This window comes from Herpailurus yagouaroundi, unplaced genomic scaffold (assembly GCF_014898765.1).
Source record: "Herpailurus yagouaroundi ecotype Mexico unplaced genomic scaffold, PumYag 210, whole genome shotgun sequence".
Lineage (NCBI taxonomy): Eukaryota > Metazoa > Chordata > Mammalia > Carnivora > Felidae > Herpailurus > Herpailurus yagouaroundi.
Genome location: NW_024412441.1, coordinates 6,135,904 through 6,151,636, shown reverse-complemented (window position 1 = coordinate 6,151,636; position 15,733 = coordinate 6,135,904). Strand labels below are relative to the sequence as shown.

Genomic DNA, 15,733 nt, shown 5'->3' with positions numbered 1-15,733 from the left:
ACAAGGGATGGTCTAAACGGGTAAGGGGCATTAAGGAATCTACTACTGAAATCATTGTTGTACTATATGCTAACTAACTTGAATGTAAATTAAACAATAACTTTAAAAATTTTAAATCAATTTTTAACCAGTAAAAAAAAATAATAAAGTAGGCTAAGCTATGATGGTTAGTAGGTTAAGTGTATTAAATGTATTTTCAACTTACAGTATTTTCAATTTATGATGTGTTTATCAGATGTAACCCTATCATAAGTCAAGTAAGATCTATCTGTACTTCTATAACCATTTATACCTATCATTCACACTGAATATAAATGCTCAATGAATAAATAGCTGATAGTACAGACGATTAAAGGAGGTAGTATTCATATCAGAATACTAAATAACATATCTTATATTATTTTAGTTTATATGAGAAAAACACACAATGGGAGCATACAAAGAACAGCTATAATTCCTGTTATTCTTATGAAAATCATAATTTTAACAAGTCTGTAGTTTGAGAGTAGAAATTACTGAATCTATGTCAATGCCTAGCTTTTAACAATGGACCTGCAGAGATACCATTATCGTTTACTAATTTTTAATCTTTAAATTGCTTTGAGCTCCTTAAGTAAATGCTATATAGAATAAATATAAGATGGTGGTGATACAGTATTTTAGAGGAGACAACAGTATTTTAGTGTCTATCAATACCTAACATAAATGTCTGATGGTGATTGGACTGAAACGTGAAAGCCAGTTTACACACACACACACACACACCAGTAACAAAAGTCAGCATTATCTATGATGAAGTACAGAAACAAAAAATTTGGTCTCAGAATACTACTTCAAAGATGCAAAGAGAAACACTGGTTAAATTAAATTTAATAACATAATTTAGCCTAAATTCTAGCATGAGATGAGTTAAACTGAATAAATAACAAGGGAACCTAGAGATCAGAATAAGAATTTTATTCAATGCTTAAGTATTTTTCCTATATTCAAGCATGTAATCCAATCTCTAAGGACAAAGAGAAACTATACTCCTGGCTCACAGAATCCTCACTAGGCTTAACATTTTGACAATACTCAACAACTAACCACACCTACCCTCTTTCACTGCTAGTGTGAAAGATTACTGCCTATTTTATTGCAGAGTAAAGACCATACAAAAAAGAAATATACACCATGTTCAATAAGATGATACAGCCTATTAAATGAGCAAAAATCAAAACATGGGTCAATTTACATTTTTCAATCTTCAGTTGGTCAAGTACAAATAGAAATTGTAAAATAAAAACAAAAGCCCCATGCCATCAGCTATGTGGTCCTGAATAATTTAATCTCTTTACTCTTCTTGGTTTTCTTACCTATAAAATGAGGAAGTGAGAATAAAACACTAGTAAGATGCCTTGTCTGCATTTTTCAAGAATATATGTATAGGGTTCCAGGCCAGGAATAAACCCAGCTGAACATCACAGCTCTCAGCCAGCCTCTTACATCACTGAAGTGTACAGAATCAACGAAGAAACCCAACGATGAAGCCACCACTGTTTCTGCCTTCACGGAGTTCACAGGCTAGATATACATGTAAATCTAGAGACACATCTATATACATCTATACACCTATATATAGATACAGATCTCTTGACTTTTTCTAGCTTCTAAATTCCACAAAGGCAGAAACAGAGGTGGCTTCATTGATCAGTCTCCTTGTTGACTCTGCACAGCTTGCAGGAACACTGGAGAACCTCCACATGGGAGGATAAGTAAAGACCACAAGGAAGACTGGAGCTTTGGTAAGTAATACTTGGGCAAAATGAAATGGGAGAAGGGGCATTCTAGACAGAAAAAAGACAAGCAAGTTCAAAGAACTAGCATATTTAAGGAACACGTCCTTCAATGTGTCTATAGACAGAGCAATGAGAGACAGGATTATAATAGTTAGGACTAAACCACAGAATGCCTTTTGAAAGTCCAGGATAGACAGTATGAACTTAATTTGAAAAGTAAAGAAAAACTCCTTAAGTGCTATGATTATAGCGACACTTTAGGAAGATTAACTTGGCTGCAATACATAGGATTTACTGGGAAAACCAGTTGAGAGTCTTAGTAAGGAATTAGGAATACCCAAACTTGGATAAATAAATAAAAGAGAGAGGGTATTTCCACCAACGCTCCCACATATCCATAGAAGACTTTAAACCACAGATAGAGGAAAGCATTTGCAAATTTATTTTTTAATATAAACCTGGTTCTCATCAAGTGATTTAACTACTTAAAACGGACTATCTTAGAGTTAAAACCATCAGAAATGCATATGACCAAAGCTTCAGGACAGACACTTTCATACATTTGTATAATACTTTGTACCATCTTAAAATAATAATAATTATTATTTGTATCCTCTTTCTGGAGGGCAATTTTGCACCATGAACCAAAAGCCAAAATAGTATAAACCAGCAATTTGGAAATAATCATGGATAAAAACAAAGATTTATATTCACTTTAGCATTGTTTATACTTGCAAAATCATGAGGAATTTGAATACTTAACTAGGGGAGATTAATTGTACATACTTAGAATACTATAGCCATTAAAACAATATAGAACATTTTTTAAATGAAAGATATTCCCCATTTAGTGAAAGATTACAGAACAAAATGTACCATATGTCCCCCAACACATACACACACACACCACTAAAATAAAACACCAAAACAAAACCACTCCATGTGAAACAACAGTTTTACTCTTTAAGACACCTAATACAACAAATATGTATATACCTGTATATTTCTCTTATATATATATATCTGTATCTGTGTATATACAAATATAGTGTTGTGCTAAACCAAGATGTGAAAGAAATATCCAATGACTGCCTAAACGTTGGGTTTCAACTAAATTTAGAATGGAAAGCAAGGACCTTCCTCCCAAAAACAGGTCTCAAAATTGATTAACTCCACAGTTCCCTTCTGAGGTACTTTTTGGCTTTCACAGGAGTTAAGGGAGGCATTTATTTCACACAGCAAGATTCTTGCTCCTCTCTACCTGAATGTCAGTATGGACATATAACTGTACCCACATATCGGGTCACGTGGGTGGCTCAGTTGGTCAAGCGTCCAACTCCTAATCTTGGTTCAGGTCATGATCTCACAGTTTGTTGAGTTTGAGCCCCACGTTAGGCTCTGTGCTGACAGTGCAGAGCCTGCTTGGGATTCTCCCTCTCAAGAATAAATAAACATAAAAAAAAAACCTTAAAAACAAACAAATAAACATACCCACATACTTAGTTAACATTAAGCCTCCAAAGAAACTGAAAGTGGTTTATCAGAAGTAAAGACCAGGGGGGCCAACAAGAACCTCTGCAAAGAAGTATGTTCCACAAGTGGGCCAAAAGCAGTTCGTCTTAAGATCTAATCAAATTGGATTTTAATGCTAGGAACTCTTCTGTCCCCACACTACAGAAACTTCTCTCAAAGATCGCCTACAGCGTGTTAACTGCCAAATTCAAAAAGCATTAGTAACCAAGGACAGTGTTGCACATGTTCCTAAAATTCATTCAACAGGGTCTGCAACCATTTCTCAATCTTCATAGTAAACAGCTCTTCTCTAGTATTTAGCCATTCCAATTTCCAATTCTTTATCATTAAACCGGACGTTTCTCTGAGCTTCAGAGAAATTCTATAGTCGTTTCAAATTTCAAGCTTCTAAAACTGAACTTGGCATCATTTGTGCCTATTTCCATGGACACTAAAAAGCACTGGCACTGCCAGTCTCAACGCGACTGAATCTCATGTTGTCCTTTGAAAACCTCCCTCATTCTAGTCCTACAAATCTATGTCAGATGTCAAGTATTACTCGCTTGAGTTTCTCAAATCTGTCACTTCCTTTTCATTCCTATTTCAGGCCAAGTTCGGGCACTATTTGCTTTAAATCTGGGCACAAATACAGTCATCCTAACTTCTGCCTCTAAGTACTTGAATTTATCTTTTACAGCACCCCAAACCAGTCTTTCAAACCGGATAATCATTTTATCATTCTTAACTTTAAAACTTCCAAAAGCTCTTTATTTCCTTTATGATAAAATCCAAAAGCCAATGTCCTCTGCAATCTGGTCCAGGGTATCTTTTCATAAAGACAGAGAACTTCAAAACTGGAAGCCTAGAAATCATGCAAATGAGGAAACTGAATCAAGACCAAAAAGGCTAAGTGCCTTACTCTGGCCAAAATTAAATTACCAGACCAGAAACTTAAAAACCAAGATCAGTATTTCCTAAATTTGCCTGATTATAACATTACTTACACCAAGATGTTTAATATACAGATTGCCAGACCCTTCCCCTGTCAATTCTGATTCAGTAGGTCTGAGTACAATCACAGGACTCTGAATATTTAAGAAGCACTAGGTGATTCTCTCTCATCTTCAGGGAAGTTTGAGGAAACCTGACCTAAATCTTGCAAATCTTCTACATTCTTTGACTGTATCAATCTTACCTTTCAACTACTGTCTTATAAATACTGTTCTATCCAAAAAGCTCTACTCACTTTCACTTATACCTTGTTTAGAGGTTATATCACATTTTTCCACCCTACCCAACCCTCAAAACCTACTCATTCCTTCCTATTCTAACCTCTTCAAAATCTTAATCAATGCTTTCCATATAACCCCAATAATCAAGTACCCATATGGATCTCAGGTATTATGTAAGTATGGTGCTAAGAATAGAAAACTGAAGATTAAAAAACATATAGAAGAATATAAATTATTACTATTGGTCTTGGCCTGAAAGATAAAATGCCTTACTTTGCCTAATCAGCAAAAACAACCAAACAACTTTCTAAAACACTGAAATCAAAGTATCTCTCATTTTTGTCACACTATTCTACTTCATCATCGTTATGAGGCCTGACTTGTATTTCAACCCTGGCACTTGAGGTAGGGAGGGGAACAGCAGAAAAAAATATGGACCCAAGTATTTTTTTAAAATGTACCTAGAGTCTAGATTTGAGCCCAGATCATAAAATGAAAAACACTCATTTCCTCACATATGAGGAAAACTCATTCTATGGCAGATTCACCTCCTCAGTGATTTCCATTTAAGTTGTAACCTATAATCTACAACATTAAAATTAGCTGCTGATAAATAATAAAATAGAACTTCACCAGTAAATCAGAAAGACAGGTACCAAGCAAACAAACAAACAAACAAAAAACAAAAAACAAAAAAAAAAAAAAGACAAGCACTAAAATATTAAGCCATTCCATTTAACATACAACATGAGGCTCCCGGAGAGCTCTAAGAGTAAATATAATTTTATACTGAGTATCTAAAAATAATCAAAATAAATCTCTGGCATAATATGGGCTATACTGGATCTTAATTTCTCCTGTGTCAAAATGTCCCTAAATTCAGCAAGTAAATAACTTAAGATGTTATTAAATGGTCTAAGATGTAAATTATTAATACAGAACCTTCATATCTGCAGAGTAGGCCCTGATACAACTTTTTCCCTATTTTTAAGGCTTGTTTTATTGTACTGTTATCACTACTAACAATTTAATTATCAAAAACTAGTGTATCAATTCACCTTTCTTTTGTAATGCTAATGGTCAGAAAGATGAAATAAAAATCGTCCTTTTCCTTAAATTCCCATATAAAGAAACCATAAAGGTAAAATTACAAAACTGTATAGTTTTCTATTCTTTAAATTATAATAAAAATATTTCTAATGTCTGAGTGTGAACTCAATCTCAAACTCACCTTTTCCCCACCTTTCTTTATTGAACCAATTTTTAAAAGGATGTTATTAACATTACTGTAATTAGCCCCACATATTGCTTTTAGAAACATTATTACCAATCCTGCTAATAATTCTGCCATAAAAGGAAATAACATTTTTTAGAAACTATAAAACTTGAATATGGCCAGAAAAAAAAATTGTGTTTAGTAAGGTCTATGTGGACTACTTAAAAATAGTTCTAATAATTGTTAACAATTTATTATGAGTGGTCAGATATATAGCCTACCACCTTCTCTTTTTTAAAAAAATGGGACATTTAACCCATTTTTAATATATTAAATATTTTTATTTTTAAAAATATTTTTTAATAAAGTATTTTTAAAATATTCATTACAGTCAACATTTTATCACTTATGGGCTTAAATTCTTACACAATGACCCACTGAGACTTGAAAGGATCTGCTGGGCTTTCAAGGGGGAGGAAAGGGGATCAAGATCACTGATTGGTTACTACAAGGACAAAGGTTAACAACTTAAATATAGACATGCATTTAAAACTACTGTGCATACATTTTAATGATTTCAAGATACATAAAAATATAATCTACTTAAAAAGTGAATGGTAATGACTTTAAAGGTTTAAACAGATTTCCAAAGAAGAAACAAGCTTATTGCAAACGCAGTATTCTGCTACCTACAAATCTTGGATAGAATTTCAGCTACACCAAATCAGCTTAAAAAAAAAAAAAAAAAAGTAGTCACAGAAAATGTCATTATGTAATGCAAAGATAGCTATGTACATTTATCACACCAAAGTGACCAACAAATGAAATATGTTAAAATTATATTGTTTACAATGTGCAAGATTAAAGAATAGAACCTGATCAACTACAGGACTGTGAAGCCTAAATCAAATGCCAGTGAAACAGAACAGCATGACATTTCCTCATACACAACCAAATACAAAAACACATACCAAATAGCTGTTTTAATCCTTTACTCCTAAACCTTTCCTAGGCTTCATTTTCAATCCAAAATGTGTCTAAAATTGCAAAGTTTATTCATAGAAACATATTACCAGTCACATGAAAAAAACTGAAAAGAAGATTAAAAAGCAGATATACCCTTATCCTTCCAATTTTTCTTCTGACAGTCCATCTCTTGTCACGATCTGCCCCCTCCAGATGCAATTATCAATTATGCATACCAACAGAAAAGCTGCAACTGCACAAATCTACCCTGTGAGACATGAAATATCCGTTTCCTCAACCGAAGTCTGCAGTCTCTGCTGCACAACTGCAGCAGGACTGAAGTCACCTGACGTCTTCTGGGTGTGGAACAGTCTGACGCAGTGCAATCTGTAACTAGGCTACTAATACTCAGGCACTACCGCCTTCTTCCTATGTGTTTATTGTTCTAGTCTTTTGCTTGTTGCTCATACCAAAGGGAGCTACTTTTGCAGGGGGAGGGGAGTGCTACCAAAGAAAGGAAAGGAAGGTTGTTCTTGTGACACAGTTAACCATTGATTATATGCGAAATGTACTTACAGCCATATGCAAGTTTTTTTCTTTTCGTACATGGGTGAATTATGCTGCTGGTTTTGTCTCATTTAAAACTCTAAAATCAATAGTTACCTAATAAGATAAAAATGGACTGATCCAAAGAAAAGTAATAGCTTAAATTTCAACCCTGGGAAATGCTGAATCTCTTACTTTCTCCCGTTTATTAAGGCTTAGAGCATTCAGCATTTTGTATCCTTATCAGGGTATAAGTAGAGAATCACAAAGTCAAATTATTAATGTTTACTCAGTGTATGCTACTTCAAAAGAAAAAAGTTTATCTTGGGAGTCTCATCTTTCTAATGTAATGTTCTCTAGTTTTTCTTCTTTTACAATTATGGAAATCCAGACTTAAGAATATACGAATATACATTTATTCCTAATCATCACCTGCTACAACTCAATCTTTCAATAAATATCTATCAAACATTACTGCAGGTACTATTAATAGACCCAGCTTGAAGAGAAATATTCATGTGCTAATTATATCATTTGCCTTGGGAAAATGACTTAAGACCTAACCAGAATTGAACTGAAAAATACAAAAACAAATCTATACATAGAATTTCTGAAATTTTTTCTCAACTATATAAAACTGACATTCATTCCAGTGCAGAATATTATGTCTTTACAAATGTTCCACAACTGGCTGAATTGATTCAGTGTGTAACCAGGCAAAGGGCAATATATAATGAGAAATCAGCTAAAACATTTTAAAATGTGTAATATAATGAAGTATTATAAGATATATAGTCTATGTACTATACTTCTTAAGACTACATAGCTACACTGAAATTGGTATAATATTTTCTGGAACTTCCTGTAAAAAACTCTGCAAAATCCTTAGTATCAGAAGTGGCCTGGTCAATGACTCAGTTCTTTCACTATCTGCATTTCTAACTCCATACATAAAAAAAGCGAAGTAATTTTTAAAGAGAGTCTACTATTCTAAGCTTAAAAGTTAATACCTAACTTTAAATTTTATTCAATGGACCTATGCATAATGGAGTATTTGACAACTCTGTTGCTAAGTTATACGATGGATAAAAAAAGTCTGGCTTCTCCAAACAATAGTTTGAAATCTCAAACTATTCAGTAAATATAAAATATTTCCATAATACTTATTTTCTAACAATGAATCCTTTGAAACTGAAGACATGTAAATACTTTTGCATTAGAATAAAGCACTCAAAAATAGTACCCAAACTGTTTTCAAGTCAGAGATTACTACACAAATAGGGAGAGAGGGGGGAAAAAGATTTCTTGAGACAAATGTATTTACCATTTATACTTTTCACCTGCGCTGGTACTTGATTTGACTCAAGATATTTAAAACCAGTCTCAGAGAGCAAGAATGTGTAATAATAACCATTTACCTACACATTAAATACACTTGGGGCACCTGGGTGGCTTAGTCAGTTAAGCATCTGACTTAGGCTCAGGCTGTGATCTCACGATTCCTGAATGAATTCAAGCCCCACATCGGACTCTGCTGACAGCTAGCTCAGAGCCTGGAGCCTGTCTTCGGATTCTGTCTCCTCTCTCTGTCCCTCCCCTGCCGGCACTCTGTCTCTCTCTCACAAAAATAAATAAAACATTAAAAACAAACAAACAAACAAACAAACATTAAATACACTTAAAAGCTCCCCTGGTAGATTAAAAGTCAAAACAGGAGACTTAAAGTTTGATCTTATATAATGATATCTAATTCTTTAATTATTAAGATCTTTGCAATTGAAACTACTAAGTTTACAGGAAAAACTAACTCATGTAAATCAAGTGACATTTGCCCATTTCTTTCTTAAAAAGTTTTAAAAGGGTTCAGTTTGGTTAGCTAAGCAAAAAAGTGATTAAATATCAATACACAATAAATAATACAAATCTGTTAAAAATATAAAACCATATGGGCTATGCTTATAGTGAGGATCAAATGAGTTAGTGTAAGCAAAAGGCCTTAGGACAGTGGCCTGACAAAAAGTAGGCCCTATATAAGCCTTAGACATTATTGTTATGCTACAAATAATAGTCAAACTAGTAGGGACAAGGTACATAAACCACATCTAAAAAAGCACATATATTAAGCCATTCAATTCTAGGGACTAACCCAAAACCTTTCTAAACAAGCGCAAGCACATGCGCACACACATGCACACACATACTTTGCTACACAGTTCTATTATACTCCAGCTCAGAAAAATTTTTATAGGGATAGTTTATAGGTCCAACATTAAATCCCAACATAACAGACAAATAAAGGACACAAATCTGTTAGAAACTTACCTTCATTTATTTTGTTTTCCTTCAAATATTTAATATTTCGTTTTTAAAAAATGAATACTTTCAAGGACAATTTTCAAACATAAGAGATACATCCCAACTTGTAAAACAGCACTTTGATTATTTGGGACAGAAACCTATTTTTTCTTAAAAGTAAAGGCTTTCAAAGGAGAGGGCCACAGAAGATTCCTTTATTTACAATGCAAGTAAAATAAAAATGCAGTCTAATTTTAAGTCTTATAGCATATGCAGAGGAGTGGAAGGCATTTTCCTCTTTAAAACTCAAAATCAGCCTTACACAAAACTTTTGAAATAAATTGTTCAAAGTTCATATTTGGCAACTTCCCACTCCTCAATATCAACATCCCCAGTACTTCTTCCAAGCATGAGAAAAATAAATGAAAACCTGCCCAAGCATAATCCTAACTCCTTCCCAAAGGATATCATGCTCTAAAATTACCTAGATTTCTCTTCTCCTCATACCTCGAATAAAAACTCTCATTTTCTTAGTGTGCTTAACCTCACCAGTAGGAGAATCATATGATTAAATCATTTCCTGCTAAAGAATAAAAATTCCTTTCTCTGTAACCTTTTAATGAATTGTGTGTGTGTGTGTGTGTGTGTGTGTGTGTGTGTGTGTGTGTGTGGCTTGCATCTGTAAGTGGCAAGATTTCAGACTCAAGACTGTATTTTGGAATAGGCAGCAATACCTAAGCAGTAAGTCCACTCCAGCCAGCTTTCCCAAGATATTCCTCCTTTTCCATTTCTTTCCTTCCTCTACTTCTCAATCCCAGAAAAATTAAGTTTTTATTTGTTTTTTTCCCCCACAATATTTAGAAATCAAGGGAAATAAATGAAAAAGAAGTAGTCATTTATATTTAAAGTGTTACTAAGTTGGGGATTGCTAGTATACCATTCTTAATAGCTAAAATAAGTATTTCTACTTTCTGTAAACAGAGAACAAGATTCTTTTTTTTTTTAATAAAGAAACAATTATGGTTACACAGGAGTTTCAAACTTATTTAAAAATTTAATTATTCTGAGCTATACAAAAATATGAAACTAAACATATGTCCCATTACTGAAAGGTATTAACCAATGTTGCTTAATACCATACGCAGTAACATAATGCCCTCTATGGACTAAATTATAGCACTTCAACATTAACTACTAAACTGAATCTTAAGACATGGCAAAATACTTTAGTCTAGAAAAATGAATGACAATACAACTTCAAATGGGAAAAAAAAGAGCATTTGAAAGTCTACAATTTCATGTAATTTGCTAAAAATGAATATGAAAGTCCACAGAGAAAGAAATCTAAAGTGATACTACTCAGAACTAAATAAATGCTGGCTTCATGTATTATAATCTAAAATAAATATACAAATTCCAAAAGATCCAAAGCATTTCTAAATTTGGAATTAAAAAATTAATAGTCACTAGGCTCTGGACAGATGTTTTAAAACTTTTCAGTTTTCACTAAAGTAAACAGGTTTAGGGGAATCTTAAAGGTCATTCCATAATGTTTAAAATAACATGATTCAAGCATTGTCTGATTCAACACAATGTGTCAAATCCTTTTATAAAGTCATTTGTTAATGTAAACCAAATATCCACAACTCACTAAATTTCTCTGATCATCTGAATTTATTCCATATGGTCAATTACAGAACATTCCATAGACCTCACTTTCTATATACAACACTAGATGGCACCAACACCCATAGTACAGTAGTAGACTGTCTAATTTTCTAGGCATGCAATCCAACAAAAACTATGTTCTTAATTTTCTGGCTCTTTCTGCCTGACAATAGGGAACTAGAGATCAGAATATAACAGCAATAGAAAACAACTCCACCACAAAGAACACATGTGGGATAAAGGGATCTCTGAGCAGTATTCAAAATAAATTTTAAATAGGTAAGAATCAAGTATAAAAATAAAACCATACATACATACATACATACATAATTTTCCTATGTGAAAACTGAAAATGTCCACTAAAATATAAAATAAAATAAAAATTGTTTGGAAAACTGTAACATAACAGGAGTTTGCATCCATTGTACAAAGAGCTCTCATAAAATCAGAAAAAAGATGAACATCTAAATTTAAAAATGGGCAAAGGGTATGAACAGGCAATTCACAAAAGACATAAAAGTAGCCAATAAATACATGAAACATGTTTACTTTTACTAACAATCAAAGATCAAAACTTCAAGATACCACTTCAACCTATTAAACTGGTAAAGGTTTTTCTTTTTTTAAGTGCCAAATTCAGAATGTCTGGAAGGATATCTAAGAAGTAAGTCCTAGCACAGGACTCTGAAGGAGTACAAGGTAGCTTGTTGAGACAGGAAGAAGACTTAGTGTCATAGGGCTCTTTGAATTTTGTATAATATGGAAGTATTACCTATCCAAAAATAAATAAATAGTATCAACTGTAGGTGGTAATGGAGAAATGGATGTTTTCTTACTCTTTTGGGGGGGAAAATTAGTACCATTTTTCTGACAGCCAAGTTTTGTCAAAACTCTTAAAAATGGTCATACCCATTTACCTAGGGTTTATTTCTAGTAATTTATGAAAAACAGTAATTCAGATATGTAAAATATTTAAATATAGGTTAACAGCAGCCTTATTTATAGGTTAAAAAGTTGGAAACCACCTAAGAATCCAACAATAGCCAACTAGTTAAATTATATACAATACTAATGAAATGTAAGCATTAAAAAATCATGCAGCAGCAGAATAAGGACATGGAAATATCAGCATTATATAAGATACTGCTGATTTTTTAAAGCTATAAACAATGTGTAGACTATGATCCCTATTTGTTAAAACACATTTTTTTTACTCCATTCATAAAGTATCTATATGCATTGAAAATAGACAAGAAGAATATATTCTAAAATACTAACAATTACTATATCTGGGCAATATGATTACAAATTTTTTTCATCTCAATAGTTTTCTCTACTTCTCAAATTTGTACAATGAGCATGCATTACTACAGAATGTTTCATGTATCATTGATCTGACTTTACTGATAGCAGGTCCTTCAGACAAATTCTAACTACTAAGCTCAAACAGATTAAAACATTTGCTTAAGGTCATACAGCTATAATCCATAATAAAGCCAGGATTAGAACTCAGGTCTGTTAAGATGCCCAAAATGAAGTCCTTCAACCACACTACTGTCACCTAACTTTTATAGTACATATTTCATAATTATTTTCAATCTGTACTGGGCTCATAGTGAGCACTAAATAAATCCTCATTAATTTGATATTTAAGTCACATTTGTTGAAGTAAATATAATTGATTCTTTTATTAACAACAGCGCATTTCTAATTTAGCTATATTTACTAACAGATTCCCAGCTAAAGGTATTCTACTCAATTTGTAAGATTAAGCGTGTTAATTTTTCAGGGTACTTAAATTTCTTACTTCTTAAAAAAAATTTTTTTAATGTTTGTTTATTTTTGAGAGAGAGGCAGACTGCAAGCAGGGGAGGGGCAGAGAGAGAGGGAGACACAGAATCCAAAGCAGGCTCCAGGCCCTGAGCTGTCAGCACAGAGCCCGATGCGGGGCTGGAGCCCACAAACTGTGAGATCACGACCTGAGTCATCGGAAGTCAGACGCGGTGTCCCTAAATTTCTTACTTTTATCAGATTAACTGCTCAGTGTCAGAATCAAAGTCCAACTTATAATTATCAAAGTATCCTAAATATGCTTACTAAAAATATATTTAAACCAAAATACCAAACCTTAATATCTGTAAAACTTTACTGAGAAATTGCAAAGGCTATAAATTCCTAAATTAATAATAAAAATGTTAAGTTATAAACACTATCTAAAGAAAGCTCTTATTCATGAACACATTTAAGAAGCATATATAAATCTGCAAACGATAATTTTTAATTCTTTACCTAGATAAAAGGGCCCCTTTTAAATGAGTCCTTTATTATGGCAATACTTTATTATGACAATACTACGTAGATATCACATACTTTAAATAAAATGAAAAAACAATCACGTTGTTGGTGGTTTACACTTCACTCACCGAAAGTTCTAGCAGGTCAGCAAAACAATCTATACTCTAATTATGAACTAAAAATACTCTGTGCATCATTGGCAAACCAACAAACATAGTAAACAATCAATGTCTTTGAAGCGAAGATGTCAGTGGTTTGGATGAGAGACATTAGCACCTTTCCTTACCAACAGCCTACCAACAATAAAGATAGCAGCTGTTCACAAGAGGGTTATTCAGTCTCTACATGGAAGCAAAACTGTTACCTTCATTTTGATATCCCTACATATGGAAAATCATGTGAGAAAAATGTACATGGTAACCCAACTTTCTTGACTTTTAAAACCTGTCTTAACATTGGTTACAACACAACATGTATGTAATAAAAGCACAGCACCTCAATTGCTTCAAAATTTGGCATAATAAATGCTCATTCCAAAATGGAAAACGACTGAGAAAGGGAGAAATCCCTTTTAGGTTGGAATCCGTTATTCACCTGTTGGGAAAAAGATTTTCCTGTGGAATGATCTTCCTTTTGGAATTAAGATTACTTAAGAAAGCTATAGCCCAATGTCTGGAATACAGAGGTTCAAAAGTATTGTGCTTACTATATAATTTGCTATGTAACTTCGAGAAATAAGACTAAGTCCCACACATGGTGCTGTCATTCATAAAATGGTTCCTTCTTTCTCATCATAGAGACTATGTCAAAGTGCTTGATGTTTAGAAGATTTCCCATAAATGGCAGCTCCCTTTTCCAGATAAAATGAGAAAAATTCAGCTTTTCTCAGTCTTTGAAAATTCTCAAGTTTACCTCCTAAATAGAAAGAAAACTTAAAACTGAAAGAAAACTGAAACAAATTGATCTAACTGTATTTCAAATGAGAATTATAACCACACTGAAGGCTGGGGAAGAGAGAAGGAAGGGGGAGAAAGGAGGGGTAACTAATCCAAGTAACTTGTACTTGACTATATACATTCAATCTTGGGCAGGATTGGGGTGTAGATTTGCAAAATAACTTTGAATTATTTTATTGTGTTTACTATAACGATATTAGAAAACATTCTAAAACTATCTTAGAAATATTAAACGATCAAGTAAATGAGTAAATGTGTTAGCTGCCAGGGTTCTCACCACAGAAGGAACATACAAACATGAAAGGAGAGAAGAAAGAAACAATCTTCTGGAAATAGACTCTCAACTAAAAAGAATCAGGGATCCTTCAAGAAATGATTGATTTCAGGGCTGCGGTAGAACAGACATAGATGAGCCTATATTTTGTTAGGCTAGAAAGTCAGAAGAGCTTCTCTCTCCATCCCAAAAAGAAGGATAGCTGCACATCCTTGGGCCAATCTGAGCAGGGCCCTTCTAAATCTGGGACAATTTATAAACAAAACAATTAATGAATTATAATTCAGTAATGAATTATAAACCATTAGGGGGAAAAGAGAAACTTATAAATCCATATTGGTAATTAACTAACTAATCAAATCACAGAAAAGCAGAATGCTAACAGTAGCAGAATGCCATGGAATGACTGATAAATGTGAAGGGAATGTTGGAATTGAAAAATTATCATTTTGCAACCTTAATGGTAAACAGTGACACTAAATCTAGGAGGGAATTTTGATGGGGAGCAGGATATCTGTAGTCTTGAAATGTCACCCCTCAGACTGCTTATTAGTTCCAAGGGAAGAAGAAAGCAATTATACAGTAAGGAAATGAGGGCCACCTTAACTAGATGATAGAAATTAACCTCATCAATGAGGGACTTAATGAATAGTGGGTACCTTCAGATATGATACCATGAGAAGGGTAAGGGGTACTACACATCTTCATTTTGGCCATGAATCCAAAACCCCAATCAAATCTCTGACAAACAGCAGACAAATGTAAAATAAGAACATTCTATTAAAAAGGGAGATGGGGGGGCGCCTGGGTGGCTCAGTCAGTTGAGCATCGACTTCGGCTCAGGTCGTGATCTCACTGTAAGTTCGAGCCCCGCGTCAAGTTCTGTGCTGCCAGAGAGCTCTATGCAGCCTGGAGCCTGCTTCAGATTCTGTGTCTCCCTCTCTCTCTGCCCCTCCTCTCCTCATGCCCTGTCTCTCTCTGTCTCTCAATAATAA

The 15,733-nt window shown here is 33.6% G+C and overlaps 1 protein-coding gene across 5 annotated transcripts in view; it reads right to left on the bottom strand.

Annotated features, from left to right (window-relative positions):
* The window catches only part of RTN4 (reticulon 4), a 73,180-nt gene that overhangs the window by 28,962 nt on the left and 28,485 nt on the right, over positions 1–15,733 (bottom strand). Inside the window, exon 1 of one of the 5 annotated variants that reach the window (XM_040453722.1) lies at positions 6,858–7,085. The exons of the other annotated variants lie outside the window; for them this stretch is intronic. Coding sequence (XP_040309656.1) covers positions 6,858–6,891 — 34 coding nt within the window. The 5' untranslated portion in view covers positions 6,892–7,085. Of the gene's footprint in view, positions 1–6,857; positions 7,086–15,733 lie in introns of those variants that run through there. 5 annotated transcript variants of the gene reach the window in all.